General features: G+C 38.1%; 1 protein-coding gene across 4 annotated transcripts in view; it reads right to left on the reverse strand.

Moving 5' to 3' along the window:
• SH3GLB1 (SH3 domain containing GRB2 like, endophilin B1) overlaps window positions 1-19593 on the reverse strand; it is a 38358-nt gene extending 18765 nt beyond the window's left edge. The window contains exons 1-2 of one of the 4 annotated variants that reach the window (XM_054691415.1): window positions 19527-19593; window positions 550-691 (exon numbers count right to left, since the gene is read on the reverse strand). In XM_054691415.1, the coding sequence (XP_054547390.1) occupies window positions 550-586 (37 nt within the window). In that variant the 5' untranslated portion in view covers window positions 587-691; window positions 19527-19593. Of the gene's footprint in view, window positions 1-549; window positions 692-10915; window positions 10939-12427; window positions 12609-19526 lie in introns of those variants that run through there. The other 3 variants (XM_037501451.2, XM_037501452.2, XM_054691414.1) reach the window with 3 other exon arrangements.
• Between the last annotated feature and the right edge of the window lie 362 nt (window positions 19594-19955).

The following is a 19955-nucleotide window of genomic DNA, read 5'->3' on the forward strand; positions in this document are numbered from 1 at the left end:
AAACAATTATACTGTGTACTAACTATATCTGCAAGGTCATTGAATTGGGTAATCTGAATTGTCTGAAAATCGAAGAGAATACCTTATGTAAAAATATAAAACCTAACAAACATAAGTAATTGATAACTAACTAAGCTTCTATATAATTTTCCTTTGATTATTTCCTTTAATTTTTCACACCCTGGAGAAAAAGATTTTTTTCCCCCCACAGCTCTTTATAACTCTTAAAGAAATTCAAAGTCACTGTGTGAAATTTAACTTTCAAGAGGATTCTACAGAGGCTAAAAAAAGTTATTTGTCAGTTTGTTAGAAAGTACAAAGAAAACTGTTTATCACCCATTTCATCATCAAAAGCGCATGCACGCGCGCACGCGCGCGCACACACACACTCTTTCTTTCTTTCTCTCTCTCCTCTCTCTCACTCACTCACTCACTCACTGGTAGATTCCCAAAGCTACAAACCAAAAAATTCTGATTCCCAATAGTTATTAAAACTTTATTTTTACATAAAATAAAATTAGTAAATAAGATAGATGTAAAGTTTCTTACTTGGATTTGGCTGCAATAACACTTCAGTTTGTTTCATTATTTTTTCTGTCCATACTTTGGTACACTCAGCTTTGCTAAGGAGGTTCTCTAAGTGAGCATCCAATTCTGTCTTCTCAGCCTGGCCAAGCTTTTCTTCAGTGAACTGTTATTGATTATACATATATAGATAAATATACCTCAAACACATTTTAGGAACCTCTATTATAAACTCAAATCCAAACAATTCCACAGATACAAATACTTGTCTGTAAACCAGAGCATGTAAATGCCCATATGGTAATTTATCTGTAACTTTACTGTGGCACTCACGACGACTGTATCTTACAGCTAACATAGTTAACATGTATCCTTAGTTCTGCAAAAATGTGTAGTGGGAATTCTGCAGAAAATCTACCATACTGCCTGGTACACAAAATATAAGTATTTCTTACACGTAAAGGTACGATAAGATAGTGGTAAGGAAATAAGAGCACCGAGTCAATTGGATCATAATTCAAATCTGAGCTACAAGGCTCTGTGACCTGAACAAGCTTTTGAGTATTTATTCCTTCGCTATCCTGTCAAAAAAGAGAGACAATGCATATCTTACAGTACTTTGAGAATTAAGTGTGATTTATATATGTAAATCATTTTGTTTAGTGCCTGGTAATCATTATTTTTATTTTATTCATTTATTTTCTTCCCTTCCTATTTTATTTTTAAAAGGGCTGTTTGTATTCACTGTGGCTTTTTATTATTGGCACTTTAATCACAAAAGGTAGACAGGCTTTCATGGCATGCTCTGGGAAACTATCATTTAAGTTGTTTCTTTAGCATATGTTCTAGCAATTGATTTATATGCTAACTTCCAGAACATATCCTATTCATACTATAGAGGTATCTTTCACAAATCATAAAATGTAGCTAAATACACTCAACACAACAGTTTTTATTATTATTATTTTTTAAAGATTTATTTATATATGCATATAAGAACTGGGGTGTAGGTCAGAGGTGTGGGGGGTGGGTGGGTGAGAGCATTCACCAGAGACAGAGTGGGGAACAGAACAGGCAGATTGACTGAAATACACTGCTGAGGGGAGCAGCGGGCAAGTAAGGAGCGGTCTGCCGCGCCATGTGGGTTGCTCCCTGGCCGGGGATCGAACTCGTGCTGCAGTGGCTGCGGATAGCTTCATAGGTTGTGTCTTAACCCCTGTGCCACCAGGGAGGCCCTAATTTTTATTATTTTAAGTATTTTTTTTTAAAGATTTATTTATTTATACAAGCACTGGGTACAGTCAGAAGTGTGGGAGGGTGAGAAAATTCACTAGAGTCAGACCGGGGAGCAGAACAGGCAGACAGAGAGAGGACACTGCTGAGGGGAGCAGCGGGCGACAAGAGAGGTCTGCATGACATGTGGGACCCTTGCCCCTTGGCCAGGGATCAAACTGGCGCTACAGAGGCTGTGGGCAGCTTCACAGCCCAGCGCTCAACCACTGCGCCACCGGGGAGGCCCTATTTTAAGTATCTTTTTTTTAAAGGAAAGGTAGCACTGTCCATTCAATAATAAAGAAGGAAAAACATTGTCATGGGACACTTTTGCATAATTTTAATTAAATATTAGAGGTGATAATTCAAGATGCTTATCATGTAGTTCTCTAGAAACTCTAGCGCTAATTTCATATTCATTAGTCATGACTCATTTCTAGCTTACAAAATATAATGTTCATTTTGCTTTTTTTCCTCTCATTTCTTAAAGTATCTTCTGCTGCTCTATTTTTCTGAATTTTATTATCTGTTTCTTTCAGTAACCTAACATTTTCAATTGATAATCACCTAGCACTTTTAGCAGAAAGGCTCTCGAGAATTTTATTTATAAAATTTCTGGTTACATCTCAACTGAAGGTAAAGTTCAGGCACTAGTGAGAACAGCTTCAATAGTTTTTACAATGCCTTAGGGTCATTTTGTGACTGGGCTGTAGCCAAGCCCTGGCCCGATGGGTAGAGCAGAGAACAGGACCTCCAAAGTTATAGCCTAAGTCCATAAACTTGCAGTACTGTATAACTGAGGAAAGGACGGTTGGATAACCTTACAATCTCATTTTTACAAGAATATTCTGATATTCTCGATAGATTTCTGACAATTCTAAGCTATAGACCTCCTATAGTAGTATAGGTTAGAATTTCACGTCTATCTCCAATGGTTAAATAAAGCATTTCCCAGATAAAGCAACTAAAAAGAGAGAAAGGGCACAGATCCAGGCAAGCATCATCTATAAAGGATGAGCAACTACTGAGGGGAGCAGCGGGCAAGTAAGGAGAGGTCTGCTGTGCCATGTGGGTTGCTCCCTGGCGGGGGATCGAAATCGTGCTGCAGTGGCTGCGGATAGCTTCATAGGTTGTGTCTTAACCCCTGCGCCACCAGGGAGGCCCTAATTTTTATTATTTTAAGTATCTTTTTTTTTTTAAGATTTATTTATTTATTTATACAAGCACTGGGTACAGTCACCTAGCACCTTAAAAAATTAAAATTAAATTAAAATTCTTCACCTAGCACCTTGAAAATTAGGACCACACACATCAATTTTCCCTTAATAAGCAGTATATTCCATTCCATTCATTCCTTCATTAAATATTTGCTAAGCACTTACGTATGTGCTAGGCACTATTCTAAGCATATGAATTTCAGTGACCAAAAAACAGATTAGGTTTTGGCTCTTAGGAAGAGCCATTTTAATGGGGAAGACAGACATCAAACAAGTAAATAAATAATTTGATAATAAGGTTACAAAGACATTAAAAAAGGAACAACAGAGGCAGTTCTCTTGTTTCCTGAAAGCAACTACAAGATTAACTGAGTGAATTAGTGAATGAAAGTAAAGAGGAAAGAATTCATTCTGCAGGGAGAGGGGGGAACAGAAAAGCCTTCAAAGGGGGGTGCAGAGGGGATATGCAATCTGGGCCTGGAAGAAGAAATAGACTAACCTGAGACCAAATGGTAATAGGACAGGTAAAGATCTAAGGGATGAGTGTAAAGATCTTAGGCAAGACTGTGGAAGGTGTAAGAGCATAGTGTTCTCTAACAACTTATCTTACAGCTGCATTTCTAGGGGATTCATCTTCATGCATACTAAGTAGCATTTCTTTGCAGACATTCTTAATTTTATTTAAAAATCAAGAACAGATTAATATAACAATAAGCATATCAACAATTAAAAAATCAGTATTAGGCCAATGTTTGTGCAAGGCACTCCGCCTAAGAACTAGAAAACATGGTCTCTGTTATGGCAAGCTAAATGAAAAATATTATCTAGACATAGATGCCTAGTTTTTCTTAGCATGTAAATTATGTCAGACTTTTACCATGTTTCAGAAAAACACTAGAATTAAAGCTACAGGCTAGAAATAACTAACAATGTTTATAAACAGTCATTAAAGAAATAGTCACTTAATTTATCTTATAGAAGCTAGATATCAGAAAGGTCTTTCCTGATAATATTTCAGAGAACCAACAATTAGAAAGTTAATTATTAGGAAAAGAAACCATTTCAATCTTTGGGTCAAACACCCTGCTTGCTCATTTAACACTTTCTCGGTGATTCTTACAATACCACCATAGAGGATCCTTATGATATTACCATACAGGAATCTCTAATTAACATACACTTTTATTTTTTGACTGAAAAAGAATGTGAAAGTATAATACAGCAAAGATGAGTATTTGTCACATATCATTCAATTGTATTAGTCTGAACAAGTAACAAAGAAAATAAAGTGACTTAGAAGTATGACTCCACACAAACATAAGCAGGTTTTTTACTCTTAGTTCAAAAAGGAAGAAACGAAACAAACATTTAAAGCTGCTCAGCTCAGAAAGGGAAAAATAAATTGTTTATTTCAGAAAGGGAAAAATAAAAAAGGCTAAAGTATGAATGAGACAAAGAGTCTGATGACAGAAAACCTGTTTAGAAATTGCAGTTCTGTAGGAATATTCTCATGAGCAACGTATTCATCCTCTAGTAATAAATTCTACCTGCTGACCTTTCCTGTCTGGCCCACTGCTCCCCTTAGCAGAGTATTTCAGTAGAACCAGCTGTTCTGCTCCCTACTCTGCCTCTGATGAATCCTCTTACCCCTCCACTACAGCACCTCTGGCCTATATCCCAGTTCTTCTACGAGTAAAATAAATCTTAAAATAAATAAATAAATAAATAAATTCTACCTGCTGTCTTGTTTTCATGTTCTGAAAGTGAAACAGTTGTTTTTTTTTTTTTTTTGACTTGAGTCTTTACTTCCCATTTCAGTATGTTATATATATGGCCATGTATCATTTTCTAAATTTTTTGATTATTTACAGGACCATTTTTATACTTGCGTATTCTTTTTTAAAAAAGATTTATTTTATTCACTTATACATACAAGAGCTGGGATGTAGGCCACAGGTGGGAGGGTCATGGGGGGGCGAGGTGAAAGGATTCACTGAAGACAGAGTAGGAAGCAGAACTGGCAGATCTACTTAAATACACTGCTGAGGGGAGTAGCAGGCAAGACAGGAGATGTCTGCTGTGCCATGTGGGTTAGTTCCCTGGCCAGGATTCGAACTTATACCACAGTGGCTGCCGATAGCTTCAGTGCTTAGACTTAACCCCGTGTACCACTAAGAAAGCCCTACTTCTATATTCTTAACAGTGTTAGGGCTTAGTGTATTTTTTAAAAAGCTAAAGTCTTAAGCACTAATTGGTGCATTTTATATCAAATGCACCAATAAGTATCAGTGTTGGGATTAATTTTCCTATCTGTTTGAATCAGTTTTATTACACTATACTACCCTTACAGTAAATGCTTGCTGATTTCAAGATATTAATATTTTCTATCAACATTATCTAAACATTCTATCCTTCCATGTCCCTGTGTCTTTGTTTATAGCATTCTTGGCAGCTATATCCTATAGTCCACCTCAGCTTCCTACAATATTCAATAATCACCAAATTAAGGGTGGTAGCCTTAATTTTATCTAGAATGAATAACAAATTAGAACATTAATTCTGATAAAAAATTAGAACATTGCCAATGTTACAGATTTACATTGAAATTATAAATTTAAATTTTATTACTTAAATGTGTAACTTTAAAAACGTAACATTTTCCATTATTTTATCAGTTTGGGGGACTGAAGGATTTTTTTCCATTGCTAATCAGAAGGTACAACATATTAAGGAAATAAAATAGCACAATATTAATACATACACTATTCTCTAAAACATTTTAAAGAGTATCTCCTATGATAAAATATGAGTTATCTCTGCTAAATTAAGATGATTTAAATTACTAATCAAAATATTTATGGAGTGTATTTATTTTTATTATTTTGTATGAAGAATATTTTTTTCTTCTGTTTGAGATGCATAATCTCATATGACATGGCTCTTGTCCTCAAGGATTTTATTTTCTTAATACTGCCAAACATAAACATAAAATAATGATACCTTTTCAGATGGACAAAAGACCTATTCTTTTCTAAAAAAAAGATCTTTTCCTAATTACTAAAAATTTAAAATTTACTCCTAAAAATTTAGTTTTCAACATCTTTATGTCCAAAATCACTAAACTTTTTAGTTTCTGGTAATTAGCTGGTTTTAAACATATGCATTTTTTTAAGCATATGCATTTTAATGAATTATAGCAGCACATTTATTAAAAACTTTTGTGAAAAGTCTACAATAAAATCCAGGGTATAATTACAGAAATGCAAACTCAACATTCTCTACAGTGTGATTTGATGTACAATTCTTTCATAGTTCTTCCATTACAGTAGGAAAAAGTCAATCTCCCTTTCTTCATATTTCTTTTCTAACACTGCTTTAAGGAGTGTCTTTGCATCAGCTGCATTATGCCAGGCACTATAATCCTTCATTTACTTCAGAATAGGCACGTAACCTATACGAAATGAGGAGTACAGTTTCCATGTCCTGCTTTACTAAAAAGAAAAAAGGACTACAAGAAAACAGTCTGTGATCAAAAACATCTATTTGTGTAATCTCTTACCTTCAGTTCTTTGGGTGAAAGTTATGTAAATTTCTGGAGGGGGGGATGTATAACACAGATTTTAAACTCTATAGTATATTAAACTCTATAGTATATTTTATACATATACTATAGGATGTGTATCTGTAACTCTATAGTATATTTTTCTCAATTGGTACTTGATTTTGGCTGTTCGTTGAAATTACTTGAAGGAGCTCTCAAAAACACCGATGCCACATCTAAACTAGTATTTCTAATTTAAGCTGTGGTACTGTCTGTTAATATTCCTCAGGTAATGTTAAAGTGCAGCTGAGACAAAGACCCACTATTCTAAGCTCATATATTATTATTTTAACATCAGGTTTAACAAACCATCTTCTTTGTAGTAGGATAACTAAATTAACACCAGTAGCACTAAAGGATATGAATAGTGTTAGGGAAACACTAAATATGCAAAGGTTTTACATAATGAGAAAATGAGTGCATTATGAATGAGATATGTCTTATTAGATTTTGACATATGTAGTGAGGTTACTGCAGTTTAAAGTCTATAAAGGAAATGGGATTACAAAAGGGCTTGAGAGAGTGTCTGGTCATAGTAGAATTCCATCCAGACAGAATCTGATGGGAGTTAATTGAAGGCAGTATCATATTGGTCTCCAAATCTCCAACTTAGACACATCTTTATTGCTTGGTGAATTAAAAAGGAGATCAAGGCCAAGCTTGCAACTAAATTTTAAAATCTTTTCTCCCTCAGAAAAGTAGCTGGCATTCAGGAAGTTCATAGTGCAACACTAGTAGTCAGTTCAAAGGAAATGTTAGAAAATGCAAACAAGTTCCGCTCCCCCTAGTATATGCTCTTATTTTAAAAATGGTAAGCAAAGTATTGTTTCAATATAATTTTGAATTAAAAATGTGTCCACTTGAAAAATTTATCAAATGAAGTGAGGAAATAGTAATTCATAAAGTAGATATTTACTACAAAAATAAAATATTTAATTAAGACAACTTGAGACAAGACTATGAAGTCTCTTGAGGGAAGAACTGGATCTCATTCATCTTTGTATTCTTTTTAATGCCAAGCAGCTAGGAAGTACTCAATAAATACAGGTCAAATTTTAAACAGTTTAATATTCTAGATTGATATTAACCAACTTCAAGGTCAGCAGATGTAAGGTCAAAAACCACTAAAATACCAACAAAATTATTTAACATTAAATTAGCATATGGATACTACCTTGCTTGGTGAAAATGATATAAAAATTAAGAAGAACCATAATGGATACGAGAGGGCAGAAACAGTTGATACCTTAGGACATACAATCCTATTAGAGATGTGAAAGCCATAACAGAATTTTTAGAATTCCAAGGAACCGTATGTAACAGTTCATTAGAAGAAAAATGTCAGATGATCACACAGAATTGAAGATGATACAGAATTTCACATCCAGCTCCTGTAGTCTGAAATGGAATTGAGGTTGTATCTTTATGGAAGGAAAGACCATGCAGAAAGGGACAGAGAATATTCAAGATGAATTTAACTGTATGATCAAAAGCTTGTGTAACAGTGGTCCCCAGGAAAGGGGGAGGTTCCAGGTTCCCTGCCCCACCCAAATGGAGGGTGGAGCTGAGCAGAGAGAGAAGAAGCTGCAGAGAAGACTGAGGAAGGCAGCAGGATGGAGCCAGAAGGAGACCTGGAGGAGGCACATGGAGCCTAGAGACACGTGAAGAAACTGCACTTGTCTTTTGGTCATGGACTGGGTGACACAGATGTGGGTAAGACCCGTGGGGAGGTAACAATGGCAGCTTTTATCTTGATTTTGATTTTGCTCTTTTCCTCCCGGGCTTGTCTGGTTGTTTTTGACCCTTTTCTGTGGGTCCCCACTGGAAGATGCTATGAACTTGTGGCAGGCTTTGGGGCCTTGCTCTGGGCCAATCCCATTTGGATGGAGTTTTACCCACGAGGGGACGGGTAACTTTGGGTGCTTAATTTAGAAACTATATTCTTTGCCTTTCCTGTATTGTTTCCTAATTGTATTAAAGTTCCTTCCCATTAAAGTCTCATACGTTTTGTGTTTATGCAGCAGATGGCAGAACCCATTTAGAGCAGGCAGGTTTTGGGGGGATCTGGGGTGCACCTCTTCCTGCCCTGTAACACTTGGAGTTAGGAAAGCACAAGATCATTTAGAAATTTAAAAAAAAAAGAAAACTTGGGGCCTCCCCTGGTGGCGGTGAGGGTCCCACAAAACAAACAAACAAACAAACAAACAAAAAAAACCCAACTTGACTACAGTGTTTATATATGAATAAGAGGAAAGACAAGGTCGAAGGGGACATTTAATGCTCAACAGAAGTCTGGACTGAAGGACTGATTCAAAGAATAAATGGCTTTTATGACACAAAGTAACTTACTAAGAGAGGATAAATTACCTGATGCTTTTGTATTCTATTGTTATGAGGAAGTTAAACACAAAAAAGCACCCAAGTGTACCTTTAGGGAACAAATATTCCTAATTCATTTATACATTTTTGCCTTAACATTCTTTTTAAAGTACCAAGGAATATAAACAATTTTATAACAGTGGAATGATGAGACCCGTTTATATGCTTAAATATGAATATATATAAAATGCATATAATATATATAACAGTAATATAAGTATACATATAAGTATATGATATATAATATATAAAAAAGTTTGATTTTACTTTTTTAAAATAGGAAACAATTTTCACTTAAAAATTTTTAGTAAAATGAAATAAAGTAAAAATGAAAAAAATGTATAGCAGTTGGTCAACCAGGGATTGGTCTCTTGCTTAAGATATAACTTGATCTGAATGGAAATTATTTAGAAATGTGAAATCTGAATCCACTCCTACTGTCCTAATTGCTTATAAAGAGTAACTGGTGTAGCTCTTAGCTATTCTTAGCATAAAACTTGGCACTTGTGGCACTATACTGATATAAACTCATTTAGAGAAGAAACTGTTATTGACTAAATACTGAAATGAGAAAGCAGTGTTTTGTTGAAAAGTACCACAGCATTCCAAATTTGACATGTTACATTTTGAAGCCATCTTTTCCTCACATATTTTATTTTTAAAAAAGTGTTGTGGAAAATGTCAAACATATACAAAAGCATAATAAGATAAGGAAACCGCATAACCCAGCTTTGAACATTTCAACATTTTGTCCAATGTTATTTCAATTATCACCTCCTCAGATTTTCCTTCTGAAATATTTTAACACAAATCTCAGGAATGGGATGTTTATACACAAATATTTCAAAATATATCTCCAACAGATATAACCTTAATAAAAAAGATACATTAAAGGTGACTGTTCTTCCTGAAATTTGTCTCTTCTCAGTAAATGGCTCAAGCAAAAACCCTGGAGTTGTCCTTGACTCATCCTTTTCTCACACCCCAAAAGCAATCTAAGAAACAATGCTGGATAAATTCTTAACTTCTCCTGCTAACTTATACATAAGTTACATTGCCTTTTTTTGCTTGTCTTATTATCAGCTATGGTTCTCAATGGTCTCTCTAATATCTCCGCAAACTCAGTTTTTGTACTTGATCACTCTGCCTGACATGCTTTTCCTTCAAAAAACTGGCAATAAGTTACCATCTTCAGGTCTTTTTGAATTTGATCCTACTAGAAAGAGTTGTCCTGACCATCATGTCTATACAATATGGCAATAACTGCCATCCCTCTTGTCTTTTTTCCATCACCACCTGATGTATTTACTTGTTGTCCTCTCTTGCTAAACAGTAAGCAATAGGAGGGTAGGCATTTTGTTGCTTTATTCACTGCTGTATTACCAGTATCCTGAATAGTAGTGACAGACATGGAGAAGGTATGAAAATTATATGATAGCTAATAAATCAGGATAGAATTTAAAAACTTTTTTCCTAGAGACTTTTAAACAAATTTAAACTTCATTTAGGAAGTGTATCCTTTGAGCATTTTGCAGATTACTTTTTTTAAAAGGAGGGCCTGCTGATAATTGAAGTTCTAGTATGTGTTTTATTTAAGCAGTGTGGGTTATATACCTGAAATGTATCTAACTATTTAACAGTGGCATTATTTAGTGACAAGTCCACATTCAGCATATAGAGTCAGGGGAATCCTCACTTAGATAACACCAAAGGCTTTGCCTCTAAAACAGGCAACATTACGCCTGACAAATCAAAATTAATTTAGGCCCTCAATCATTCATTGCACCTTGTTTTTAAATTATAAGTAGGTTAATTTAAATAAAGAAATAGCTTTAAGTTTTAATGTTTTTACAACAATCCTTATATTTTAGTAGAGGAGGAGGAGAAGAATAAGGTTAAGGCAGCTAACCTAATTACTTACCATGCAGATTTTGGAATTTGTAAATCAAGACCTAGAAGGAATTTCTCTTCTCTTAGTGTTATTTATTTAAGTGTTACTGAAATGCTCCAGTTGTACTCGATGATCTTTAAGGTCTGTCTAGGCTGGAGCATTTTATTTTTCTCTATATTCTAAACCTGCAATACTTAGGCAGGAAGAGAGAAGCAGCTTGCAGTAATAGTTGAGACAGCAGTGAACTATTTACTAGCCGTGCAAGTTAAGCAAGTTGCTTAACTTCTCTGGTACTGCTTCCTCATATATAAAAGAGGTTTAGTATCATCTACCTGGCAAAGTTACAGAAAGGACTGGAGATAACCTGTCACATGCCCAGCAAAAAGTCTGACAGAGTTGTTTTTTTTTTTTTTTCCCACAATATACAGAGTTTGTTACCTCACTCTAGTTCTATGATTCTATTGGCAAGAATACAGCAACACAACATCGACTCTGTCAGTAAAACTGGGTTAAAGGAGACAAGGAAAGTAGTAAAGCAATACAACCGATGTGCATTTCAGTATTTGTAATCTGGTTGGTATGCAACACTAGAAAACAATTCCTGTTTTCTCTTTACAAGAGAATGTTGCGACTGTCACTCTGTCCTTCACTTAAACACCAGATTGTTTATAAACTCTGTGGTGGTGAAATTTACATCTGTTCATAGATTTAACCGAGTTGGCGTAATGTGGGTGATGACTGCACAAAACTGTCCGAGAGCGCCCCAGTAATGACACTTCCTCGGGGGTTGCGGAATACCGCGAGAGAGTTAACCTCCCCCCTTCCAGCGTCTTCGAAACAGACCACTGTCACTTGACTACAGACACAACAAAAAATCTCCCCATCTCTCCCTGCCCCCCTGTGACTGCTTCCTATTTTTAGAGTAAGTGGGAAGCCCCGAACTCCAGTTTCCGCGGCCGTGGCAAAGTCTGGCCGGCAAGGGCTGATCTCCGTTTCTCCCACCGACCGCCAAGCCCAGAAACAGCCCCTTCAGAGGGAGACAAGGCTGGAGGGAACCGTGGGCAGCTCCCTGGGCTGAGGGGCAGGAAAAGGAAACTTCCTTCTTGGACTTGGCGGGGCGTGTCGGAGAAACGAAAGGAAAGGGTGGGGGTGGCGCAGGAAGGGTCCGCGTCTCAGCTACCCCGCGGGGCTCGCCAGGCCTCCGCCCGCCCGGGAGGGCGGTCACTCGAGCGCCGTCGCCGCGGGGTCGGGAGGCGGCCCGAGGCCGAACCCCGGCCGAACCCCAGCGGTCCCCGGGTCCCGTCCCCACCCCGCCTCGCTTCCCGGGCAGCGGCGGTTGGACAGGAGCGGCCGGGAAACGGCTGCCGGGCCCGCAGGGGCGCCAGGCCGCGCCCATCACCCCGGCCTCCGGCCGCGGCAGGCCCGTCGGGCGGCCAGCGACCCCGGGCGCGCAGGGCGCCGTCGCCTCGGCCGCGCAGCCGGGCGGCCTCGCCGGGGCCCTCCCGGGCACCGCCCCCCGCCGCCCCCCACGCCGCGCGGTACCTGCACAGCACGGCTGAGGAAGGTGCCGGCGTCGGCCGCCAGCTTCTTCACATTGAAGTCCATGATGTTCATCCTGGGCGGCAGCCGGGCGGAGCCGCCGGCTGACCCAGCAGGGAGGCGGAGGCGCCGCGGTCGGGCCCGGACGCCAGGCTCGGGCGGCGGGGGCAGACGTGGGAGGCGGCGGGAGGCGGCGCCAGCCCCGCCGCCGCAGCTGTCGTTTCCGTGAGGGGGGAGTGCAGGGCGGGCGGGGCGAGGAGGGAGGATGAGCGCCTCGAAACGGGCCGCACGCCCGAGAGGGGGCGCCGGCCGGGACGCTGGGCCTGTGCGGCCGGGGGTGTAACGCCGGCCCTGGGCCGGGGGGACGCGGAGAGACGGACAGAACGGCGGCCCGGCCGTCCGAGGCCGGGTTCCCAACGGAGGAACGGAGCGCTGGCCGCGGGGCGGAGCCTGCGGAGAGGCTATCGCGGGAACAGCGACCCCTGCAGGAGCGCGGCGGGGCGGCCGCGGGGCGCGCCGGGAGCTGGGCCGACGCCCACGGAGGGCGGGACGGAGGGAGGGCGCGCCCGGCGCGAGGGGCGCGCGGTGCTGGGGCGCTCGTCGCCGCCCGTTGGCCGTTCCCTTGAGGGTCAAGCGCGGGCATGTCTGCGTTTCCCCCGTCACAAAAGAGAAAATATGGAATTTATGGCGTAGAATTACAGTTTCTCTGAAATTAGAACCAGCCCTCGTTTCATCCGTGTGGTACCTGCGTGCGCCTCGGTGGTCCCAGGCGCCAGGGTGGTGCTCAGCTCATGCTGGCAGAATAGGCTTGAATTGAGTCTCTCCAGTCAGCCTGTTGTTGTTCGTTTATTCGGCATCGTTGAGTCGCTGACTCAGGTGCTGGAGATACCGTGCTGAGCAACACTCTAAGCCTGTCCGCAAGAAGCTGTCAGTTTCCTTGACAACCTTGGGGGGCGTTATCGTCCTCTCAACCCCCCCATTGAGAAGTTTGTAACTTTCTGCTGCCACAAGGAGTCTGTGACTGTCTTAAGGTGGCATGGCACGCCCTGGAGTACAGGAACAACACTAAGTGCCTACTGTGTGCAAAGCATAGTGCCCAGGACACCCAAGTGCCAAGTGAAGGACTCAAAGAAGTATAAACTGGTGAGTGAGATGAGTCAATGTGGCGAATTTTAACCACAGAGTAAGAAGATAGGGTGAAATCTGTTTACAAGCCTATTATTTCGAGTAACTTCTTAACAGTTTTCACAATGAAATCTGTTTGAGCTAAGTCAAAAATAGGAGCAAACATGAAGGAGAGAATTTTTTTGTGTGTCGTTGTGACCTTTTGTGTGCTTGTGACCTGCTATAAAATGCAGGTGCAGTAGGCAATGAAATAAGGTCACATTCAGCCATCAGTGTTTTACTGACCCAGCAGTCACAGAAGCAGTGGCTGTTGTTAAAAGCTAATGTGCTCTTATTCTTTTGGGTGGCTACAGAAGCAACCACTTTTTTTGGTATGAATTATTTTATTTTATATAATTCTTACATCGTTTTTCATTTTTGCATGATGTATGCATTTTCATTTTGATTATATTCCCTATACAATTCCCACCCCCTTTTTCTGACCCTAATCCCTCTTCTCCCTCTGCCCCCCACTGTAGTGTGTCTCTGTTGCTTGTTGATTTTGATTTTTACTTTATTGCAATTAGTCTTTTTCCTGGTCCATATTTAGGTTTTCTAAATTCCTGCTATGAGTGAGAACATCCGGTATTTTTCTTTTACTTTCTGGCTTATTTTGCTGAGCATGATCCCTTCCAACTCCATCCAAGCAACCCTTTTTTCTAAAGTGATTCTAGTAGCATGAATCTCCCAGACAAAAAATAATCCATGTATCTTTCATCTCAATTTGTTTTTTTCAGTAATATAGATAAGGAAATATATAGAAAGTAATCTTGGTTTTCCTTTATTGTCCATTTAACATTTTCCTTACCACCGCCCTTTACATCAGCTGTTCTTCTCCCTCTCCCCTTAACCTCAGAACCCTCACAATATTTATTAATGTCCACTAGTTTTTGTAAGTATTTTACTTTGCCAAATCATCGCTATCTGGATATCCAGTATGTTATCATTTTGACTTGCTTTACTACACATAATTCTCTCAAACTTCCTCCATTTTGCTGAAAATGGCTCCATTTCACCTCCCCGTATGAGAATAGTATTCTGTAGTGTAGATATACCACATCTTGCTGATCTAATCACCTACTGATGGATGTTTAGGTTGCTTCCAAATCCTAGCTATTGTAAATGACGCTGCTTTGAACATTGTAGAACATAAATAGGGTTTTTTTTGTGTGTGTGTGTTGATGATTACACATTCTTTGGCTAAATACCCAAAGAATGGGATTGCTAGGTTGTGGGTTTCCATTTTTAATTTTTCATCTTAATTTTTTAACTTTCCATAATGTTTACATAAGTTTATAGCCCTGACAACAGTATAATAGGGTTGGCTTTCCAATTGTCCCAGCACAATTTATTAGAGACTGTCCTTTCCCTTTGTAGGGACATAATTGTTTTCATCATAGATTAAGTACTGATATGTACATGGGTTTATTTCCAGACTTTCAATTATACTCCATTGTGCCATGTGTCTATTTTTGTGCCAGTACTATATTGTTTTTAATACCGTTGTTTATAGTACAACTGAGGTCAGGTAATGTTCCATTTCTCTCCTTTTTCTCTCAGGGTTACTTTTACAATTCTAGCCCTTTTATGGTTTCAAAAATATTTCAATCTTTTTTGCTCAATTTTATTAAAAAATGTTGGTATTTTGGTGGGAATTGCATTACATTTATATATAGTTTTAGGCAAGATAGTCATTGATTATGTCGATTCTCCCCATCTCTGAAGGATATCTTTCCTTCTGTTGCTATTTAAATCATTGTATAGGTCCTTTATTCCTTAGTTGGGGTAATTCCAAGCTATTGAATTCTTTTTGAAGCAAATATAAATGGAATTATTTTCTTGATTTCTTTTGCTTGTTCATTTTTATATATAAAAAGTTACGGATTTTTGTACGTTGATTTTGTAATTGGCCATTTTGGTGTATTCATCTATTATTTCTAATACATTTTTTATGGAGTCCTTAAGATTTTCTGTATATAATATATTGTTACAAATAGTGATAGTTTCACTTCTTTTCTGACTTATTTCCTGTTTTTGTCTGATAGCTCTGACCAGACTTTTTAATACAAAATTAGCAGAAGTGGTAACAATGGGCATCCTTATCTTATTCCTGATATTAAGGGGAAAGCTTTGAGTTTTTCTCCATTAAGTATAGTATACTGATTGTTGATTTGTGATACATGGTTTTTGTTATATTGAGATAGCTTCCTCCATACCTATCTTTTTTAGAATTTTTATCATAAATGGGTGCTAAATCTTATTAAATGCTTTCTCTGTATCTATTGATACTATTGTATATGATTTTCTTATTTTTGTCAATATGATACATTACATTGATATTTACATATATTAAGCCATCCTTGCATTCCTGGGGCAAATCCAACTTGATCATGATGTATAGGCCTTGTGATATATTGTTGAATTCGATTTGCTGGAGTTTTATTGAAGGTTTTTTTTACACCAGTTTTATTTGCCAATAATATAGTTGTGCTGTCTTTATCTGGCTTTATTATTAGGGTAATTTTGGTATTGTAAAATGTATTAGGGAACTTTCTTTTTGGATTTTTAGAAACAATTTGAGCAAGGTGGACTTTAGTTTTTCTTTAAAAGCTAAATAAAATTCATTTATAAAGCTGTCTGGTCCTAAACTTTTGGGAAGATTTTTTAAATTGTTTCAATTTCTATGCTTGGAATTGGTTTGTTCAAATCATTTGTTTCTGACTAGGTTAGTCTTGGTAAATTATATTTGTCTAGATATTTAATTTGTGAGTTTATCAGATTCATTGCCATAGTTGTTTATAGTTATCTCTCATGATACTTTGCATTTCTGGGCTAGCTGTGGTAATTTTTTCTCTTTCATTTGTGACTTTATTACTATTTTATCTCTTTGTTTTATTGTTGTTAGTTTAGCTAGAAGTTTTTCTATTTTGTTTATCTTTTTAAGAATCAACCTTAGTTTAATTGAGTTTTTAAAAATCATCTTTTTGATCTTTTTTTTTTTCCCACCCTAATATTTACTATGTCCTTCTTTCTGTTGCTTTGGGTCATGTTTCTCTTTTTTCAAGTTGCTGTAGGTATAATATGTTATTTGGTGGGGGGGTTTCTTGCTTCTTAATTAGGGCCTGTATTATAATTATTTTCCCTCTTCAGATCACTTTTCTTCCATCCCATAGAATCTGGTAATTTATACCCTCATTTTTGTTCATCTCAAGTTATTTAAAAATTTTTTTTTCTTTTTTATCCAAGAACTGCTAAGCAGCATATTATTTAGTTTCCATGCAGTCATAGTTTTTCCTGTTTTTTTTTTTTTCCCCCTTAATACTTGATTTTTAGCTTTATGACATTTTGGTGAGAGAGAGTAGTGGGTATAATTTAGATCTTTGTAGTTTTATTGACAACTTACTTGTGTCCCAAGATGTGGTCTATTCTTGAAAATGTTCCCTATGCACTTGAAAAAAATGTGTTTGCAGCAGTTTTTATGTGGAGTGTTCTGTAGATATTTGTTGAACTTACTTGTTCTAACTTCTCATTTGAGACTATAATTTCCTTATTTATTCTTTGACTTGTTTTTCTGCTCATAGTTCTCTGTCCATAAGGTGTTAAAATCCCCTAGTAGTATTGTGTTGTTGTCAATCTATCTCTGTAGTCTTGTTTTTAATTATCATTGTATCTCAGTGCTCTATCATATAGTGCAAATGTATTTATGTGTATCTGTTATTATCCTTTTTAATTGGAAGTTTGTTTTATTTGATACAAGTATTGCTGTTCTGTTTTTTTTTTTCTTAAATTACCATTTGTTTGTAGGACTGTCTTCCAGCCTTCAACTCTAAGTCTGTGCCATGAGGTGGGTTTCTTGTAAACAGCAGAAGGTTGGACTTTGTTTTAAAATCCATTTAGCTATTCTATACCTTTTGACTGGTGATTTCAGGCCATTTACATATAAGGAAATTATTAAGACATAAGTGCTCATTGCCATTGCATTATTATTTCTTTAAAAAATGTTTCTTGTCTTTATTTTTGAGTCTTCCTTTCATAATTTGTCTAGGTACCATTTCCATTCTTTTTTTGTGTTATTTCCATTAAATTTTTGAAGTTTCTGCAAAAATTAGTATATGGTAGATTGTGAGTCCATAGGATAGTCTGGTCTCTGATTAGTTCTGATGGGCCACATTGTTTCTTTCCTTCACCTTCTCTATATTACATAATTTCCATACCTGTTACCTCTGTATTTGTTGTCCTGTTGCATTGCAATAACTCCTTTAAGATTTCTTTCATGTGTGACTTGGTGTTGATAAATTCTTTTAGTTTTGGCTTTTTAGTGAAGCTCTTAACCCTTCTGTCTTGAATGTTAATGTTTCAGGGAAAAGAATTATAAACTGGAAATTTTTTTTTTTAATACTTTATATATCTCTGCTAGTTACTTCATGCTTGTAATGTTTCCACTGAAAGGCCTGCCAACAGTCTGATTCTGTTCTCTTATAGGTTACCCTTTTGTCTCTTGATGTTTTTAGTATAGATTTCAGTTCTTGTCATTGACGTCCAGCAGTTTTATTATAATAGATCTTGATATGTGTCTGTCTGGTATTATTTGTTTTTGGAACTCCTTGAGCCTCTTGGATCCAAATGTCTAGATTTCATTTCCTAGATTTAGGTGCTTTTAAGAAATTATTTCTTTAAATAAAATTTTGATGTCTTTCTCTTTCTCATTTCCACCTGGACCCCCCGTTATACAGATATTATTTTTCTCTAGGTTATCTCAAAGCTACTTTCACCTTTTAAAATTATTTTTTCTTTATGTTGTTTTATTTGTGTGTTTTCTGAAATTGTGCTTTCAAGCTTAATAATTCTCTCCATTGCTTATGTTTATCTGCTGTTGAGGGCCTCAGTTGCCTCACTTGAATTTTCTTTTTGGTTATAGAATTTCTTAGCTCTATTACATCTACTTGTAATTGCCTCATTTTTTTCCTCTGCATTTTTTCTATTCCTGTTTTATAACTGTGTATGTATTTTTTTTAGTCCCACAGTCATTGTTATGTTTTCTTTAACTCCTCTTCAGAAATGTTCTGTTGGATTGAGATTCCTCTTGGGCTTTTTTGTTCAACATTTGCATTATATTCTTCCGTCTCTTCATTTTCAGTTTTTATGAGTTGTAATAGCGATATACTTGCAGACTGTTGCTTTTGTGTCTGCTGAAGTAATAAGAAAACTGGTACCAGCAAGGGGTAGTAGATAAGGACTGGGGCAGTAGGATACTAAATGATTACTTTCCAGTGAGCATCATAGATTCAGGTTTCCTGCTATGTTGTTGTGGGTTCCAGAATTTTGTGATGGGGATCCCTTCTCTAGACCAAGTGGTCTGGTCTAAGTGTCTTGTAGAGTCTCAGGTCAGCTTCTACCTGTAGGGTGTTTTTTGAATAGTAGATGCAGCTCTGGGTACTGGCTGTAGTTGATCTGGGGGTCACAGATAGTTGATCTAGGGTCACAGACCAGGAGTTGTTCTATTTCCTTTTTCAGCACAGAGGCTTATCTTTGGGTACTTGTTCTTGTTGTTGATGGGTATTTAAACTCTGGTTTATGCAACTGTTATTTATTTTCTTAGTTTTAGCTCTGAGGTGGAGGTGCTTTGAATACCCTAATCTTGGCTCCAAGCAGTAGCCACTCCTATGAGGAGACACAAGTGAACCAACTTGTTTCCCCCAAATGGTTTAAGCTCCAACTATTCTGTACTGAGAGCCTCAGGCTCGAGCCAGTAATATTCATTCTATTCTCTGATCCTATGGTTCGTCCATAGTGTACCCCGACCCTTGATACCCACTTTTTACCCCCTTATCAAGTGCACTGCTAGACCTAAAGAGTCCAAGATGTTGTCTTATGCCCCTCGAGTCAGCAAACGGGCTTCTTCACAACACTCTCCCCTACTTCTCATGGATTGTACTGCCCTGGTATTGTTACCGGCACCCAGCCATCTCAGTTGTGGGACCTGGCAGGACAGTGATATCCTTTTGACCCTGCTGCCCCACCAGAAGTCAGTTGTGGCAGTTGTTCCTCAGAGCTCAATAACTGCCATTTGTAATGGACCAAGCAGATGTAAGCTGTGAGCTGATTGGTGCTAAAAGGTCCAATCAGACTTGTGGGTGAGAGAGGATATAAGCCAGGGTTGGGTTGGAGGGAGCTAAGGGAGCCCCCAGAAAAAGGAGATGACCCAGAGCCCCTGTTTCAGTTGGCAACTCTGGTGGGACTGGACACGCCAGACCCCTGAAGAAAAGAAGACAGTTCCAGCTTCTGAAGAAAGAAACGTCCAGCAGCCGCCCTCCGAGAAGGAAGAGAAGCTGTACTGGGCCTCAGACTGGGCCTTGGTCCTGTCTCT

Source organism: Talpa occidentalis, unplaced genomic scaffold, assembly GCF_014898055.3.
Source record: "Talpa occidentalis isolate TD23 unplaced genomic scaffold, MPIMG_talOcc4v2.1 talOcc4.9, whole genome shotgun sequence".
Taxonomy (NCBI): domain Eukaryota; kingdom Metazoa; phylum Chordata; class Mammalia; order Eulipotyphla; family Talpidae; genus Talpa; species Talpa occidentalis.